At 42.9% G+C, this 20,266-nt stretch overlaps 1 protein-coding gene across 1 annotated transcript; it reads left to right on the top strand.

Moving 5' to 3' along the window:
- The first annotated feature begins 4,696 nt into the window (after positions 1-4,696).
- LOC148137826 (putative G protein-coupled receptor 139) lies at positions 4,697-19,522 on the top strand. The gene is made up of 2 exons (XM_087981978.1): positions 4,697-4,829; positions 18,615-19,522. The coding sequence occupies exons 1-2, from the start codon at positions 4,697-4,699 to the stop codon at positions 19,520-19,522; spliced, it is 1,041 nt and encodes a 346-aa protein (XP_087838104.1).
- Positions 19,523-20,266: the final 744 nt, after the last annotated feature.

The following is a 20,266-nucleotide window of genomic DNA, read 5'->3' as shown; positions in this document are numbered from 1 at the left end:
GCCATTAAGTGTATACGATTTGCTAATATTTGCTTTCCCAAAATGCAGAACATCGCATTTTTCTGAATTGAACTCCACTTGCCACTTCTCAGCCCAGTGGTCCATCTGATCAAGATCCTTTTGTCATCTGAGTTAACCTTCTTCGCTGTCCATCACACCTCCAGTTTTGGTGCCATGTGCAAACTTACTAACCATACTCTCATGGTCACATCCAAATCATTTATATAAATGACAAAAAGTAGAGGACCCAGCAACGATCCTTGTGGCATTCCACTGGTTATAGATCTCCAGTCTGAAAAGCAATCCTCCACCACAACCCTCAGTCCTGTACCTTTGAGCCAGTTCTGTATCCAAATGACTAGTTATCTATTTATTCCCCGAGATCTAACCTTGTTAACCTGTCTCCCATGGGGAACTTTGTCGGACACCTTACTGAAGTCCTTATAGATCACATATACCGCTCTGTCCTCATCAATCCTCTTTGTTACGTCTTCAAAAAACTCAATCAGGTTTGTGGGGTATGATTTCCCATGCACAGAGCCAGGTTAATAATCCCTACCCAATCCTTGCCTTTCGAAATACATGTACATCCTGCTCCTCAGGATTCCCTCCAACAACCTGCCCACCACCGACGTCAGGCTCACTGGTCTATACTTCCCTGGCTTGTCCTTAACACCCTTCTTAAACATTTGCACCACATTAGCCAAGCACCAGTGTTCTGGCACCTCACGTGTGACTATTGATGATATATATTTCTCAGCAATACACCCAGAAATCATTTACCTAGCTTTCCATAGAGTACTTGGTACACCCGATCAGCTTCTGGGAATTTATCCACCCTTATGAGTTTCAAGACATCCAGCACTTGGTCCTGTGTAATATGGACATTTTTCAGGGTATCATCATATATTTCCCTACATTCTATATCTTCCATATCCTTTTCCACAGTAAATGCCAATGCAACATACTCGTTTAGTATATCCCCATTTTCTGCAACACCACACAAAGGCCGCCTTGCTGATCTTTGAGGGGCCTTATTGTATCACTAGTTATCCTTTTGTCCTTAATGTGTTTGTAAAACCCGTTGAATTCTCATTAATTCTATTTGACAGAACTATCCAATATCCCGTTTTTGCCATCCAGATCTCGTTCTTAAGTGTACTCCGACTATCTTTGTCCTCATCTAAGGATTCATTCGATCTATCCTGTCTATACCTGACATATGCTTCCTAATTTTTCTTCAACAAACTCTCAATTTATTTAGTCATCCAGCATTCCCTATACCTACCAATCCCTTCTTTCGCCATAACAGGAATATACTTCCTCTGGATTCTCGTTATCTCATTTCTGAAGACTTCCCATTTTCCAGCCATCCCTTTACCTGTGATCATCTGCCCTCAATCTGCTTTTGAAAGTTCTTGCCAAATCCGTCAAAATTGGCCTTTTTCCAAATTATAACTTCAACTTTTAGATCTGGTCTGTCCTTTTCCATCTGCATTTTAACTCTAATAGAATGATGGTCGCTGACCAGAAAGTGCTCCCCCACTTCCACTGCATCCACCTGCCCTGCCTTATTTTCCAATAGTAGGTCACGTTTTGCGCCATCTATAGTAAGTGCATCCACATACTGAATCCGAAACTTTTCTTGTACAGACTGAAGAAATTCCCCTCCATCTCCACCCTTAACACTATTGCAGTCCCAGTCGATGTTTTGAAAGCCAAAACCCCCGTCTAGAACTCCCCTATTTTTTTAACAGATAACTGAGATCTCCTTAAACGTTTGTCTCTCAATTTCCCTCTGACTATTAGGGGTTCTGTAATACAATCCTAATAAGGTAATCATTCCTTTAGTATTTCTCAGTTCCATCCAAATCTCTTCCCTGGATGTATATCCTGGAGTATCCTCCATAAGTACAACTGTAATTCTATCCCTTATCAAAAAACGCTACTCCCCCTCCTCTATTGCCTCCCTGACTGTCTTTCCTGTAGCATTTGTGTCCTGGAACATTAAGCTGCCAGTCCTGCCCATCCCTGACCCATATGTCTGTCATTGCTATGATATCCAAATCCCATGTTCGCAACCATGCTCTGAGTTCATCTACCTTCCCTGTTCGGCCTCTTGCATTGAAAGACATGCAGATTAATTTATTAGCTCAATCTTGTCCTTGCCTAACCTGACTGTTTGTCTCGCTTCTGTTCTCAACTGTACCAGTCTCAGATTGATCTCTTTCGTCACTGTCTTCCTGGGTCCCTCCAACCCCCATATTAAATCCTTCCGATCAGCTTTAGCAGGTCTCCCTCCCAGTGCATTAGCCACATTCCAATTTCGGTGCAATCCGTCCGTCTTGTACATGTCACGTCTACCCCAAAAGAGATTCCAATAATCCAAAAATGTGAATTCTTCGCCCATACACAAGCTCCTCAGCTATGCATTGATCTGCGCTATCCTCCCATTCCTGCCCTCACAGTCTCGTAGCGCCGGGAAGAAACCAGATATTACTAATCTTGAGGACCTCCTTTATAATTCCTGTCTAACTCTCTGTAATCTCCTTTCAGGATCTCATCCTTTTCCCTTTCTATGTCGTTGGTTCAAATGGGGACAATGACGTCTTGCTGGCCCACCTCCCCCTTGAGAACATTCTGCATCCTCTTTGAGACATCCTTGATACTGGCACCTGTAGCAACACACCATTCTAACATTTCGCTGCTGGCCACAGAAACGACTGTCTGTACCTCGGACTAGAGAGACTCCTAACGATTTATCTCTTGTAATCTGACGAACCCGTCGTTGCATTAGAGCCAGTAGCAATACTAGAAACGTTCGTGCTATGTTCCCAGCATACTTGTTTGAAGTGGGAATTGCCTAAGAAAATTACTGTACTAGCTGCCTACCTTATTACCTTACCAGTAGTTAACCTATCTGTGTGACTGTATTTGCGACTTCTACTCTTCCTATAACTGCAGATTGCTCATTGCCTCTAACTGACTTGCCAACCGATCCATTCGATCTGATAGTTTTCCCAACCAACAGCGTTTATTGCAAATATAATCCGCAGTAATCCTTAAACTTTCTGTAAACTGCCAAATCTGACAAGAAACGCATGTCACTCTATTCAAGGCCATTGTTGCTCCTTCACAATCTACAGATCTAGAAAATAACACCGTCTTATTCCTCAACAAAAACCTGCCCATGGTTAAATTAATAATTATGGCTTATATTGTACGTTTAATCAAGAGGCATATCTCAAGAAAGAACGCACAAACTTATTCGTTTCGAGTAAAGGTCGCCCAAACAGTTCTTACAAGATCAGTTGAGAATTTCAGTATTTGTTAATTTTGCCAGACACACTCCGATGTCCAGCAATACATGAATTCAAAGAGCAATGTCACTTACTGTGCAGGTTCACCGTTGTGTCTGTTTCTTTCAATCTCTCTCCTGCACTGACGTCACCATGTGCTTCCTTTTTTCTCTCTTTTAATATTGCTGTTGTTTTGACATTTTATTTTCCAAAGTTCTAAAAATATGAAACGGGGGTGGCTGCTCCTGGAATTTGAGCAAAACACTTCCAACAAAGACCAGCTATTACGGCCAGAAATATGGCTCCTCCTCCATCTTCTTCTGGGCTATGGTAGGAAACGAATGCAGACGACAGGAGAATGTCAAACTCCATCCGAGCAGCCACCTGACGTTGGAACTGAATGTGGAATCCCTGATAGTGTAAAGCAGCTGTGCTAACCACTGAGCCACCTTGACTATTAAACGACAACTGATCCAATTTGGTAACATCACATAAACATTGACGTGTCAAAAAGAAAATTCAGAAATCAGATTGTCTCACCTGCAGCTCTCCAATCCAGAAGCAAAGAACATCAAAGACAATCCAGAGAGAAATCACAGAGAGAGAGAGAGTGCAGCAGCCCAGAGAGATTACTGCGTTCCCACTCTGCTGAGACCCCAACAATAACTGGCGAAAGATAAAACTAACAATCATGGTTGTGTGACAACTTGTCCATCAAACCACTGAAGCATATCAGGACTCCACAGGACCAGGACGAGGTCACCATGACCAAAAGGAATGGCCCATACTCACAAAGCATACACCACTGCAGGAGCCTCTTAAAACTGATCAATGGCAACGCTTCCGTTAAATCATGGAAAAAGAATGGTGAAGTAAAACATAAAGAAATAAAACAAAATGATGCAGCAAGCTTGGCGTTCAGACGCAGACGGCCTCGGGACAAATGGTCCCAACACTTCAGACCATGACAATACACAGTAGAATCGATGAGCTAGTGCAGCTAAAGCATCATCTCTCTCCTTCACCTCTAACTTTGCAATTGGAGATCTGCCATTAGCACAATAGCCAGCGATGTCAACATCCCAACTAGACCAAGTATTCTTGTGAGATATAAGGGATGTACTGTAAAAAGGGTTAACTGGAGCTGTTTGTTCAGCGACTGTGACTGATGTCAGTTTCCTTCATTATTAATTTTGTCCCTGGAGAGTTTCCCTCTTCGACAAATAAAGGGTTCCTTTCAACTTTTAATGATATTTTACGAGGGGCAGCGTCATCCTCAACACGATTGGGCTCAGTAGCTCCAGACAGAGGGAGAATAAAATAATCTTATATCAACAGACTGGAATGATCCAAGAATTGATCAGAATCTGAGAACAACAGCCTGGGATGTTCCAAGAATGGATAGGAGTTTAGCCATGGATCTTTTCTTGCTTTCTGTGGATTGGGCGTGGTTAGCGTTGCGGATACGAGCTGTACTGAATATCACACAGGCGGGTTACTATCCCATCCTCGCTATTATTGGTGTTCCTGGTAAGCCTATTTCTGTTAATTCTATGAACTATGGTGAAAAATCATTACTATTTCGTTTATTTATATTTGGCAAATACAAAAAAAAGTAAATCTTCAGTTTCAGTCACAAACTCTATTTCCTTTCCATGAATGTCAGAATCCTCACTCATAAACATCTAAGAAGGAACAAAACTTATCAGAACCTCGGATCTTCCTTTCACACTGAACTGCTTTATGTCTCTGTATTCCCTTTGGCATCAATCATGCCTGCACTCACCGGCACAACATCCCCAATCTCCAGCTCTGCCTCAGTGTTGTTACTGAATTAATTACCATCTCCCCTTTGTTTACTTCAGATGTTATAGCTCCAGTTCTCCTCTGATTACTCTTCCAATTACGAATATTTCGACCACAAGCTTGTTCTTGTCGGTACTTTTACATCACAATAGAGACTCCGTCTCAGAATAATCATGCCAATGGCCTTGTTCTTCAGAGGCACAGAATATGAATCCGAAGGCACTGTTTCAAATTCTACCACTGCCGATAACAGTATGCAAATTCGAATGCAAATATTAGAATGAAACCTAATTTCACGAGAAGAAACCATCAGGATTTCTTCTAATAATTCACTGATAGCCATTGGTAAAGAAACTTGCCATTATTGATCAGTCTGGACTATGTGTGACTTCAGACCCACAACAATGTGCTGTCTCCATATTATTTTGACAAATGTTCTCTCATCAATAGCAATTAGGATGGGCAACAAATGCTGCCCTTGGTCGGAGTACTGACAACCCGTGAAATAACGCTATTGAAGGTGAAATAAATCAAGGAACTAAGGATGATGTAAATCTGAAATAAAATTCTCCAGCATCTGAAAGTGTTGAAGAATGAACCGGAAGAAAAATAGAATGGCGGGTTATTCTGACATTTTCTCTTTTCCTATGTTCCAGATTATTATGTCCATATAGGATGTCCATGTGTAACGTGTGTCGCGTTTTCGCTGTCTCTTTTCTCTGAATGTAGGGACCAACTGCATCGCAATACTGGTGCTGCCCTTACAGTTGCTGAGATACAGAGAAAGGTCATGTTCCATTGTCAACAGCTTCTTTGGAGTGAGTAACTATTACTGATGGGCAGTGTGCAGACACAACGGATTTTGCAGCCTGGGAGAGAAAATGAGGAGAAGGAAACATTTTCAACAATGAATCTGTGGGGATTTCATCTTCTTCTTTCATTGGAAAGTCCGTGGAGGTTCTGTGGATTTTCTTTTGAGATTGTATTGTCAGCTAGTGCATTCCTTCAGGGAGACCTAAGCGTCTGCTGACCCAACTCTGGACACTGCATTCATAGAGTGACTGAGTATATGGTAAGCAAATGGAGCTGAGACTGCAGAGAAGGGAATCACTGGAGAACAAGGAGGAGCAAGGCATTGCATGATCCTCCCTGCCATTTCAAGGAACATTTTTGTAAGCTGGAACTATTCAGGTTTACAGTGTGAAACCAGTATTTTTTTTATAAATGAAGTGGTCACTTAGCTGCGTCCTCCATCATTATGACTAATAGAATCAAACAAGGGCAGAACTGTGCTGACACTCACCATGAAGTGAAATAGATTGATTCTGAAACTTTTCAGGCAGGAGTGGGTGACATATCCATCATTTCCAAGGTGGAGTCTTTGGACGTATTATTAGTTGACAGGAGCAATCTGCCAATGAGTGGAACACATTGGTTCACTTTTACCAAAGACAGGCAGAGAAACGGACTTCCAGAAATACCAGGCAACAGGCAGCCTGGTGGAAATGAGGACCTGCAGGAAATTAGAATTAATAAAATGTATATTTTTTGAAAATCTCATGAAGTGAATGTTAGTAAATTGCTGCATTTAATGAGCTACGTCGCAGAGTATTGAGGAGGTGACAACGGATCCAATGAAAGTATCATTGATTATTATTCACAACTGGTTAGATTCTGGAACGGGTCCTGTAGACTAGAAAGCAGCTATTGTGAGCCTAAATATTTGAAACATGACGGAGAGGGAAAACAGATAACTAAATAGCTTGATGTCAGCTGTGAGAAAAAGGTTGGAACATTTTAAAAGGCATGTGACAACTGGACACTTGTTGAAATAAAGATATGTTTTGATAGAATGGGCCGAGATTCAACAAAAAAGAAATGATCTTTGATAAATCTGATGGAGATTGTGGAGATTGTCCATTGTAAAATCGAAAATTGAGAAACAGAGCGAGTAAAATATTTGAAGATTCACCAGCAGTTTGACATGGTTGCATGCAAGTGAGTGGAGAATGTTAGAGTCCATGGCGAGGTTCAGGTGTAATGTACACAACATGGTTTAAAAATTGGATAATGGGCAAAATGAAGAGAGTAGTGTTTTTTTATGTGGACGGAAATTTTGTGGGATGTCAAAAGGATCTGTGCTTGGGCTATGAAAATTTCGCAAGGTTTAAAAATGATTCATATGGGAACTACAAATATGATAATTTTCATTTATGCTTAATAAACGGTGAGACATTGTGTGTTTTGGTTTAAAAGTACCTGGAAGCCATTGACCATACATCACGTACAGAATTCATATCCGGCAGTAATTATAACTGCAAATGATATATGGTCCTTCATGCAAAATGACTGAAGGACCAGAGTAAATGCATCTTACTCATGGTAGTATTTTGCTGAGACTGTATTTGGGGTATAATGTACAGACTGAGGCTGCTTTGTAAATAACGATCTATCTGTCACCGTGAAAGTGCAACAGACTTTCACCAGACTAAACCCAGGCATGATGTTACCATGAGGACAATAACAGTAACAGTGCAGTAACAATTTGTTTAATCTATAGCGCTGTAACCATGTCTTGCTGCAGCTGTACAGGGCCTTGGTAAGACCCAATCTCGAACATTGTGCAATACTGTTTGCAGTTTTAATATCCTTAACGAAAAGAATGGACAAACCTGACATTAAGGGAGTACAGCGAAGGATGACCAGACTCATCTTTGGGATGACAGATTTGTTGTGGGGAAAGGTTTTTCGTTGACTGGGCCTGTTTTCCATGCGGTTTAAAAAAGTGAGTGGAGATTTCAGTGAATTATATAAAATACTGACAGGGTGAGGCAGATTGGAAGCAGGGATGGTAATTCTCCTGGCTGGGACGTCGAAAAGAAGGTCCACAGTATTAGGTCAGGCAGCATCCAAGCAGCAGGAGAATCGACGTTTCGGGCATGAGCTCATGTCAGAAACGTCGATGAAGGGCTCATGCCCGATTCGTCGATGAAGGGTTCTTGCCCGAAACGTCGATTCTCCTGCTCCTTGGGTGTTGCCTGACCTGCTGCGCTTTTCCAGCAACACATTTTCAGCTCTGATCTCCAGCATCTGCAGTCCTCACTTTCTCCCACAGTATGAGGTACAGGCAGGCCACTCTGCATTGAAATGAGATCGTATAACCCTACTCAGAGACTGGTGAACTTGTGAGATCCACTCCATCATCAGAATGTGGATGCCAAGAAACAGAATATTAATAAGGATTGCTACACACTAAAGGGCTGGGAAGAGAACAAGTGTATGGTGTGGAGGTAGAGTATCAGGCATTATTGGCGGTGGGACTCCTCGAACACATTGCGACATTGTGTTATAGAAAGTCAAGCAACAGAAATAATGGGGCCAGTGGTTAAAGAAGGTTTCTGGGCGAAATGTCAAAAATATCATTATGAATCAAACTAAAACTAATAGTTCGTCTAACACAAAGGATAACAGCGGCTAAGTAAAGCTTTAAATCATATATTAACATTAAATATTATAGTAAATGTAACTCTTTCATACTGAAATCAATGACTTCAGCACTGTAATTTTCACCAAGCCACTCACTACAAAATGCGTGAGCAGACTCACCACGTGATGATGACGCGGAATTCGACTTCTCCCCAAGATTCTCCACCGGGTTGAGATAAATTTCCTTCTAAATGGAGACAACAATTTCCAATTTCAGTCTCAATTTCAATGTTGCAGATCGGATTGCATTCCTATTTTAGATGAACAAACTGAGTGTGCATTTTGCAGGCAGGGATCCTCAGGTTGGGCTTTGCTTCTCAGCTATTCATCCGGATGGAATCGCGTGACACTCAACCGGCGTTTGCTTTATAAAAATAAGAACCACAATTTACTAATCGCGTTACAGCCAAAACATGTTTAATAAAGGCGCTGTATGTGAGAACAAATTGCATATAGAATAGGGGCGGGAAATCGATGGATTGAATGGATTCTTGCAGTTGCTATTTTATATTTCCCGATGCTTAATTGCAATAACGGATACGCTCACTGAGTGGGAAAATTGCATTGAGAGATCTTCTGCCATGAAATCGAATAGGGGAGACTCAGTGCGTTGAACGACCGACTCCTTTCCCTATGTTTCTATGCAGTCAGTTGGAAAGCTCTGTAAATGTTACCAAAAACACTCAGATGTCAGCAAATGTGTCACTGCAGAGTTGACAGGTCAGTGTTTCCATTTTCCTTTTCCAGTACCGAGGCTGGTGCTGATATTCTATCCAGATTTATTCTTTAAGAACTTGCGAGAAGTTTTATACAACTGTATGTCTTGCTTGGCCGGTTCAGAGACCATTGACGAGTTTATCCTATGTCTGTGCTGCTGGAGTCACTTTTAGACCAGACCAGGAAAGCACGGGAGATTTGCTTCCTGACAGCACATTGGGGAAGCAAATCGCTGTTTAAAATCGACATTGCCTTCATGATAACTGTTATTGACACCAGATTTAAGATTTCAATATTTTCAAAATTAAATGTATTGATTGTTTTTAACATTCACCAGCTGCCAGAGCATTGGCCTAGTCTGGATTAGTAATCCAGTGATATTTCCACAACAGCACCATGTCCACATGGAGATTTACCAGAAACCACACTGAGCAGTTTGCTTCTGTGATGATTGACAGATTTGTCTAAAATATATCCCACTAATTTGATGATCATAATGGGGATGAGGGGGTGCTAATTGGTCAAATTGTAATTATTCTCCTTTTGGAGGACTGGACATAGTTGAGTAATTTTCCACATTGCCAGATAGATGCCAGAGTTTGAACTGGAATGAGACACCTTCCCATTGGACACGGCTTGTTGTGCAGCACAAGTCTTCAGTCCCATTGTAGGAGTAGTGTCAGGTCCTACTGCATTTGTCGGAGCTACTGTGTCCAGCTGTTGCTTCACATCATGCGCAGCTAATCAAATTGCTTAAGATGAAATCTGTGGTTCTGTGGGCATCATGACGAGGATAAGATGGATCATCAACTCAACACGTCTGGTTGAGGATGGTGCAGAGACTACATCCTTGTCTTTTCATTGATTTTGCAGGGCTATTCAATGATTTAGGATGAGGATATTTCTGGAGCCCTCTCCTCCAGTGACTTGTTTCATCGTCGGTCAACAGTTATGTCTGGAATTGGCAGGACAGGAGAGCTTTGATCTGATATGTTGGTCTTGAGGTCATTTCGTCCTCTCTATCAAACGTTAGCCCTGCTGTTTGGAATGTCAGCAGTCAAGTGCAGTAGCTTTAACGGATCGTCATCAGTTTTAGGTACACATGGATCTGACCCTGGCATGTTCCTCCACACACGTTAATGAACAATAGATCGCGTTAATGCTAACGGGAGTTTGCAGGATTTTCCTGGGCAAAACATTACAACTTGTGGTTGAATACAATTCTGCTTCTGCTGTGGTCTTCAGGGCCACATCAATATAAGGTTTTCTACTCAAGCAAATTCGGCGTTGGATAATTGGAAGTATTTACGCAGTGTTTTTGATTTGGAAATTAATGGAAGTCAACGAGGGTGCGAAAGTGGCGTTAGATAGTCATAAACTCTTAGATTCATACAAAATGCAAGCAACTATTGCGGCCCAAATCATCCATGCTCACCCCCTTTCCAAAACTGAACAAATTCTAGCTTTTCGATTTTGCTACCTATCCCTCCAAACCTTTCCTATTGATGCAGTCAGCGAATTGTCTTTTAAATGTTGCAATTGTATCCGGCTCTAACACTTCCTCGGAGAGCTCATGGCATATAAATACCACCCTCTGTGAGGAACAATTGCCTCAATGGTCTCTTTTAAATCTCTTCCCTCTCATCTTAAATATATACTCTCTGGTTTTGGACACCCCAAAATGTGTGGAACAGATGTTGTCTGTTCATCCCTTCCATTCCCCTCAACATTTTATAAACCTCCATAAGGTCATCTCTCAGCCTCCCATGCAAAGGGAACAAAATCCCATCTTATGCTTGCATCTTAAAACATTCAATCTTTATCATATCATTTTACATATTTTTGCAACTTTTTTTCAGTTTGTAACTTCCTTCCGATATCAGGACGACAAGGATTGTACTCAGTACTCCAAATGTGGCCTTACCATTCTCTTATAAGTCCACAATATAATGGCCCACCTCCTGTGTTCAGTGCTCCGACTGATGAACGTAAGCCTTGCTAACGCCTTCTGAACCACCCTGTCCACCTGCGACTCAATTTGCAAGGGATTATCTACCTGCACCGCTCGGTCTCTCTGTTGGACAACATTCTCCAGAGCCCTAACGTTATCTGTGTAAATCCTGCCCTGTTTGGTCGAAAATAATGCAACACATCACATTTATTTGCATGAAGTTCCACCTGCCATTCCTCGGCCCATTGCCCCAATTGATCAAGATATCATTGCCCTTTTAAATGACCTCCTTCACTGTCCAGTGTAAAACCATTTTTTTTTGGTTTAGTCGACAAATTTACGATTCATGGTTCCTATGTTTTTATTCAAATCATTAATAAAGATAAAGAATAAAAACAGGCTGGTCCTTGTGGCTGATCACATGCTTTCAGTTTAAACAACAAATCTCTAATGCCACCCTCTGTCTCCAACTGTCAAGCCACTTTTGTATCTAATTAGCTAAAGCTCCCTTATCCCCTGTGATTTATCCTTATTAACCAGGACACCATGTGGAACTTTGCTGGACCTCAGGAAGTTCTGTAGTTGTCTTCATCTATCTTTTTGGTCACCATGTTGAAAAAGTTCAATCAAGTCTCTGAGATACTTTTTCCCACACCCAAATGCCATGCAGACTATCCCTAATCAGTCCTTGCCTTCCCGCATGCATAAAAAGCCTAAATCTAAGAATCTCCTCCAAACACTTATCCACCCATGACTTCAGCCTCACCGGTCTTTAGCTCCCTGGCTTTTCGTTGCAGACAGTTTAAAAATAATGTCATAACTGTCGTTCAGTCCTGCAGCACCTCAGCCATAGCTTTCAATGATACAAATAAGAAATGAATAAAAAAATCCGTGGATTGCGTAAATCACAATAAAAGGACAGAAGAAGCTGGGAAATTTCAGCAGGTCCAGCAGCATCGGTGGACAGAAAGCAGAGTTATTGTTTCAGATCCAGTAACGCTTCCTCTGAACTCTGGGGGATGATTCGATATCATAGGTGAGCCCCCCACAATTTCTTCCTTCGCTTCCTGCAATGATCTGGGATACACTTGAACGGGTCCTGGGCATTTATCTACGGTTACGTATTTTATCACCTCTAGCATTTCTTCTTCTGCAATAAGGCTTATTTTAAAAGCAACTTTTTTGTGTGTCACCGATTTCACTCGCTTCCATGACTTTCTCTGAAGTAAACAGTGACGCTATATATTCATGAGGCACGTTACCCATCAAACAGGGATAGGCTGTAAGGCAGCAGACTGAAGTAGTTCGAATATTTGTGAAGAGTGTGAACCCAGCATGGACAGGCACTTATAGACTGTGTTGTTGAACCGTTAACTGTGTTTTTATATTTTTGCAAGAAGGATGAATTGTTTTACATATTAACTTTATTTTCTTTATTTTTCCACATTTGCACCAACTTTCTGTACCTGGAGTATGGGGGGAGGGGACGGGGAAGCGGTCTAAATTTCTATTTAAGGTTGCGTCACATGTGGTAACTCGTCAAGCTTTCACTGTTCTCATTTGAGTAGATGTGACAATAAATCAAATAAACCTCATACACCTTCTATGGGTCCACACATAGACGGCTGTTTGATATTTAAGGGGTCCTATTCTCTCCTGAGTTACATCCGAGTTATCCTTGTGGAATCTCTTTCGATTCTTCTTAACCTTATTAACCAAAGCTATCTCATGCCCCCTTGTTCCTCTCCTGATTTCGCTTGGGTGTACACCTCCACCCCTTATGGTCCTTGAGGGATTCCCTTGACGCAGCTGTCTATACCTGACACATACCCGTTTATTTTTTTTCTTGACCAAAGCCTCAATATTCTCTGTCACGTCGACTTCCCCATCCCTGCTCGGTTTTCCCTTAACACTCACAGAAACATGCTGTCACTGAACTCTCGTCATCTCGCTATCGAAAGATTCCCGCTTGCCTGACGTCCTTCGACCTGTAAACAGCGTCACCCACATAATAATTTGAAAATTCCTGCCCAATACCATTACTATTTATCACGCTGACTTGTGGACCAGGCATGCCCATTTCCAGAGCTATTTTCAAACCAATGGATTTTACAGTCACTGGTGTCATAGTGCTCACATTCTAACAGCTCAGTCACTTACTCTACCTTGTTTCCCAAGAGGAAAGAAAATTGACAGCTAGATTATATCAGGTCGGTAAAAACAAGGACTGCAATACTGGAAACCAGAGTCTAGATGACAGTGGTGTTGGAAATGCACAGCAGGTCAGGCAGCATTGCTGCCTGACCTGCTGTGCTTTTCCAGCACCATGATAATCTAGGCTGGATCATATCATTCATGATTTTATTGAATGGAAAAACAGGCATGAGAGGCCGAAATTCTGCATATACCTGCGTGATTTTTGGTTGCCTGCACGTGTGTCTATGTGTTTAATTTTTGTGTATGCGTGTGCATATATGTGTGTGTGTATGTGTGTATGTGTGTGTGTATCTATGTTTCCCTTTGACTTTGCATGTGTTAAATTGTGTACTTCTGCAGCTGCGTGTCTGAGCATTTGGGATTCTGTTGTTTGGGAGGCGAACCCATTGAAAAGTGAATCAAATGGTTCCTTCTCCCTCTCTTTGTGTTTAAAGTGATACAATACCCCCCCTCCCCCCCGCGGACTACCGCATACCACGGCACAAGGAGCAGCTTTGTGGGGAAATATCATCAAAGACAGTGAGTTTGTCACATTTGAATCGAATGGGCTTCTTTGGCACGTGCACTCTAATGAATGCTATGAAGAGTTTGCCATGTTCTCGCTTATAGCACCACATTAGATTCAAAGAATTCAGGTATAGATTCTTCAATCTTTGATGCAAAATTGAAAGAATAATAAATAAAAGCCCTGAAAAAGAAAAAAAAGAGAAAAGGAATGGACTCGAATTGCAGTCCCTTACATCCCAGTCTTTGTGAGAACTGAGTGTCCAGTCTGCACTGGGCCCAGTCTCCAGACCGCTCTGGACCCAGTCTCCAATCTGCACCTGAACCAGCCTTCAGGCCATACAAGTCTCAGTCTCCAGGACACACCTGACCAGTCTCCAGGCCAAATCAACCACATTTACCAGTCTCCACGAGACACCAGGCCCAGTCTCTCGGCAGCATCGGCTCCAGTCTCCATACCACGCAGGGCGAAGTGTCCAGAGTGCACTGGGCCCAGCCTCCAGACTGCATTGTGTCCAGTCTCCAAACCGCACCTTGCCCAGTCTCCAGGGTGCGCCAGACTCAGACTTGAAACCATGCCATTCCCAGTCTGTAGACCACACCAGACCCAATCTCTAGACCGCGATGGGCTCTGTCTTCAGACTGCACCAGACCAGTCTCCAGACCATACCGTATCCAGTCTCCAAGTTGCCCTGGCTCAGTCCCCAGACCTCCTACGCTTTAAATCTCAAGGCCTCGCCTTCTCACACCAACCTCCGTTATGGGACTCACCGTCTCCATTCTTGTCGGAATGAAACGCTTGGGAAGAAAAACCCTCAAGAAAAAAAAAGAGAGACTCAGTGAGCTGGCAAAGTAGAGATGCTCCAGCTTGAATATTCCAATACTGACGCCATTTCTTGGATATTTCATGCTGTTTCCTTCTTCAAAAAATGTCTTTGGAGACTAGGAACAGTTTTGTCCCATTCTGTACAATACTGTCCCTGAGATATTAACAGAAGGATGTGAACATGCCCATTGTTGGACCGTTCACTACTATTGGGTATGTTACAATCCATTCCCACTATTATTTGGAAGAGAACATCGAAAAGCACTGAAAGTTAGGGATAATGAAGTAAGGCATATCTGAACCTCATCCAGAGAGCTTCGCTCGGAGTGGTTTGAATATAGTTGGACTGCTGTGGTCTGCATAATTCCCAGTGATAAACAGATGTATAGTCTGGGTTTACAGATCAATTCAGTGCTGTGGTATGCACAACTCTCCTGTGCTGGACAGATATCTAGTTTGTGTACATAGATCAATGCACTGCTTTGATCTGCATAGCTACCCATGTTTGACAGACATCTCGTCTGGGTTTATAGATCAATTCACTTCTGTGGTCTGCATTGCTCCCGGTAGTGGACAGAGATCTAGTCTGGGTTTATACATCAATACACTTTTGTCGGCTGCATAGCTCGCCATACTGGACAGATATTTAGTCCGAATTTTTAGATTAATGCACTGCTGTGGTCTGCACATTTTTCGCGCTCGGCAGATTGCTGGTTTGGACAGATCAGATGTTCAACTACCCAGTGCTCTGTGCTGAGCAGATATATCTTCTAGGTGAATTTTCTTTGTGGTAGATTGATAATATGACATAACTGACTTTTTTTTTTAGCTGATCTGGCATTCCTTTATTTTATGTTCACGGTCTTGTGATTGGAATCTCCATCTCTCATCCCATTAAAATTGCAGTGATATCATGCATAATACATCATGTTGGTGAATATACATTGTCCTATCAGCAAACACAGCTTCTTCATTCAGAAGCAGTCAACCATTTCCATTGTCTTCAGGTCTCCACGTAGAAAGAAAGCAGTGTATTTCGGATTAAGGCCGTTCCCTTGATCCACGGCTCGAAATACCTTCCCCCTCACCACTCCCCACCGCCAACAAACCAAATCAAAATATCCCGTCTGCATTGAAAGCAATAGGGTCACTATGGACATCTGGGAGCTGACCATCAGGGAGAAAGAGCAATGCTTCCTACGTCTGTACGGGTCAGAGTGAACTCTCCAGTACTCACTATGTCAGTAATTCCTATAATCTCTCCGTTGCATATAATAAACAGCGTTTCATTCTGACTGAAAAAATCACAGGTTCACGATTACCAACGATATATTCTAGCTGACAAATTGTTGGCCATTTCTTATCAAATTAGAGATTCTATACATCCTGTTGACACCTTAATTGCCGGCTATCTTAGTTCGAATACATAGGTTCCATTTATCAAAAACGTACTGAACGGTTGCAAATTGTTGAGGACCCAGCTCTGGTCACTTTGTCACTGTAGTCGTTAATTTCTGTTAAGCTTATAAAAAGCTGATTTATCGCGAATTTATCCCTTCGCCAGTCTCAGCAACGAATGCTTCCTGTTTACCTGTCCTTTTCACCCCCAATGTTTTCTATGATTTGTTTTCAACATCATGAGGAACAGAGTTATTACCGAGATTGGTGTGGAGTGCAGTAGATATCCATCACCTGGAGATTTCCTTGACCATCATTGACCTGCTACCATGCGATATCCCGTGAGCTGGAATTGAGTTTGGCGAATTCCAGGATAACCCCTTTCCTGATTGGTTTACACCGTGTTCCCAACACTGCTGTGTTTTTTTTTTCTTGCCGGTGGGACAGTATATAGCCAGGGGCTGTGATGAAGCTTCATGAAACATTTCACATCAGATCTGATTCTGTGAGACTGACGTTGTCAGACAATTTACTGACTTGTAGAGTAGTACTGGAAAAGCACAACAGGTCAGGCAGCATCCGAGCAGCAGGAGAATCGACGTTTCGATCAAAGGCATTTCATCAGGAATGAGGTTGCTTGGCCAAGAGGCAGAGAGATAACTGGAAAACAATTGGGTTGGGAGGATGTTAGTTGGGAATGCGGAAGGTGGATGAAGATAGGGGAGAAGGGGATAGGGTCAGAGAGGATGGTGGAGCAGGTAGATGGGAAAGGCAATGAACTGGTAAAGTGACCCGTGGCGAGCTGTAGACTTGGGACTGGTTTAATATAGGGACAGGGAGATTAGGAAACTGGTGGAATCCACTTTGATGCCGTGTGGTTGGAATGTTCTAATGCAGAATATGAGGTGTTCTTCCTCCAGGCATCAGGTAGTGATGGTGTGGCGACGGAGGATGTCCAGGACCTGCATATCCTTGGTGGAGTAGGATGGGGAGTTGAAGTCTTCAGCCATCGTGCAGTGGGGTTGGTTGCTCTGGTTTCCCAGAGATGTTCTCTGAAACGATCCGAAAGTTGCCGTTCTATCTCCCCGATGTATATGATCCACATTTTTTGCAATGGATAGCGTAAATTCATGCACAACAGGTGAAATTCTGTCGGATGGGAAAGGATCCTTTGAGGCCTTGGACGGTGGTGATGGGGGGAAATGGGCACAGGTTTCGCACATTCCGTGGTGGCAGGGGAAGATGCCGGAAGTTTGCGGGTAAAGGGCAGAGATCTGAGAAGGGAGAGCGACTGTCTGCGTGGAATTTGCACATTCTCCCCATGTCTGCGTGGGTTTCATCCTGGTGCTCCGGTTTCCTCTTCAGTCCAAATATATGCAGGTTAGATGAATTGGCAATGCTAAATTGCCCATAGTGTTAGTTGCATTAGACAGAGGGTAATGGGTCTGGATAGCTTACTCTTCGGACGGTCGGTTGGGGTGAAAGGCCTGTTTCCACGCTGTAAGGTATCCACTCGAATCAAATCTAATATAATCAGTGTCGCGGATGGAATGGCCTCTCCAGAACGTGGATTCAGGTGCAGAGGGGGAATATATCTCTCGTGATAGCGTCAGTTTGTCGATGGCAGAAGTGGCAGAACATGGTGCGATGTATATCGATGTTGGTGGGGTGGGAGTTAAGCACCACGGACATTTTGTCCTTGTTTTCGTGGAGCGGGTGGGGTACAATGGCGAAGGTGCAGGAAGCGGGTGAAATGCACTGGAGGGAATCTTCGATCACGTGGGAAGGGAAATAACGGTCTTTGATGAACGGGGCCATTTCGAATGTTCTAAGGTGGAAATGGTCATCCTGGCAACAGATGCGACAAAGGCAATAGCATTGGGAATAAAGGATGGCGTTTTTACAGGTGGCAGGTTGGGAGGAGGTGTCGTCCAGGTAGCTGTCGAAGTTGGTGGGTTTGTTGCTTAAATATCCGTGCTTAGTCAGTCGCTATACAAGGGGATAGAGAGGTCCAGGAAAGGGAGGAACGTGTCAGAGGTGATCCAGGTGAACATAAGTTCGGATTGGAAGGTGTTTATGAAGTTGATGAAGTGTTCGACGTCTTCGTGGGAGCAGGAGCTGGCGTCAATAGAGTCTTCAATGTAGCAGAGGAAAAGTTGTGGAATAGTGCCGGGGTAGCTGCGATACAGTTATGGATGTATCTTCGTGTGTTTGGGATTGGAGAGTTTCTTGTGATTTATGACACATTTCCTGTCAGTAATTCAGACGTTCCCATTTATTATTTCAGCTTAAATTATTTAAATAAATCTTTGTATCCAATAACACATTTGAGAATCTCATGCTGTGCTCAATCAAAGTGGTAAACTTGCCTCCGGCTAAGGCATAATGTGTTTGTTTCCCTTCCTCACAGTTAATATAGTGACGATCTACGTCCTGCTTTATAAAGATTGTGGATTGTCCCCATGTGTCAGACGTTATCTGGGGGCCATGGCAGCGGTGGATCTACTGGTCATTCTCCTCGATCTGATAATGAGACACATTCCCATTCTTTATAGGGAACACTTTTATTTCCTGTGGTATATCCCCGTGTGCAATATCCACGCCGTCCTGCTTTATGCAGCCACTGACTGTTCTGTCTGGTTCACCGTCACTTTCACCTTTGATCGGTTTGTAGCCATTTGTTGCCAGAAGCTGAAAAGTAAGTATTGCAGTGAGAAAACGGCGGCTATGGTTTTGGGAGCAGTGACGGTGCTTAGCTCTTTAAAGAACATTTCCTGGTATTTTATGTTCACAGCTCAATATCAGCTGGGGAACGAGCCCTGGTTTTGTTCTGTTACTCCCGCTGTTCAATACTCCCGTGTGTGGGGTACAATCGAGTTCCTCCACCACATTCTAACCCCGTGTGTCCCATTTCTCCTGATTCTGCTGCTCAATGTTCTCACCGTCAGACATATTTTAGTGACCAGCAGAGTTCGCAGGAGACTTCGGGCTCGCACAAACGGGGACGCTCAGTTTGACACGGAAATGAGAAATCGAAAAAAATCCATCATTTTACTATTTGTGATCTCGGCCAATTTTATTTTGCTGTGGTCAATGTTAATGCTGTTTTCGATATGGAGGCGGATGGCCTGGATTGTGTATACCCCTCTGTATCTAGATTCCTATGTGCGGGAATTGGGCTTCATGCTGCAGCTCCTCAGTTGCTGCACAAACAGTGCGATTTATGCCGTGACCCAGACTAAGTTCAGGCAGCAGCTGAAGCATGTGCTGAAATATCCCTTTACCCAAATTCGTCAATCAATCAAGTTCACTCATTAATCAATCCGTCCGGGATTTTCTCATTTCAGTTCAGTGTTTAAGCAAAGATGTCGCCTGTCAAAATGGTAACAGTCTGAGAGTAGAGCTGGTTTGTTCAACCTTATCCTACTGAGAGATTACGGAGACACATTTTAATGTTTCTCACAATTTGGCGATCAATGAGAAAAGGCTTCATCCCTCTGATTGTATTAATCTTTTCAATTTGTAAACAATAAAAATGCTCATTAAAAAGTCCTAAGAAAGCAAAGTGAGCAATGTTATTTGTCTTTGTGTTAAAGAAGCTGCACTACAAATGCCAGACTCTGTACCAAGTACTGGCACTCAGTAAAGTATGGGTGGCCGGGGGTTTGTGTGGGGGGTAACCGGGCCTGAGTTCACTCTTTGGGTTCAAATCACTCTGTCCTTGCTCTCACCTCTTGGTCCCCCACACCGACCTGACCTCAGCAAAATTCATTTCTGTACCACATTCAAACCATATCCACTCGCCAGCATCCTTCTCTCTCCCCATTCTCACTTCATCCCTCGCTGTCCCTGCTCTCCATCACCCATTGTCTTGAACTTTTTCCCTATTTCGTCTTCACTATATTTCTCCTCATTTCTCTCCCTCTGTCTCTCTGCACAGTTTTTGTTTCGCTCCTGTGCCTTTCACTTTCCATGCCCATCCTCTCTTTCTCTCTCACGCCCTATCAATACAGTTTCCTGCACTCTTCTCTCCCTCCATTTCTCTCTCACTGTCCTGCTTTC

The sequence above is a fragment of the Chiloscyllium plagiosum genome, unplaced genomic scaffold (assembly GCF_037043375.1).
Source record: "Chiloscyllium plagiosum isolate Xiang-an unplaced genomic scaffold, Cpla_swu_hap1 HiC_scaffold_42, whole genome shotgun sequence".
Lineage (NCBI taxonomy): Eukaryota > Metazoa > Chordata > Chondrichthyes > Orectolobiformes > Hemiscylliidae > Chiloscyllium > Chiloscyllium plagiosum.
Note: the sequence above shows the minus strand (reverse complement) of the source record. Positions and strands in the feature narration are given on the sequence as shown.

What these genes read in the sequence shown, in the direction of transcription:
- LOC148137826 (XM_087981978.1), top strand. Translation starts at nt 4,697, where the DNA reads ATGGATAGGAGTTTAGCCATGGATCTTTTCTTGCTTTCTGTGGATTGG. An exon ending in CGCTATTATTGGTGTTCCTG is followed by an intron (nt 4,830 to 18,614) that starts GTAAGCCTATTT and finishes CCTTCCTCACAG; the next exon opens with TTAATATAGTGACGATCTAC.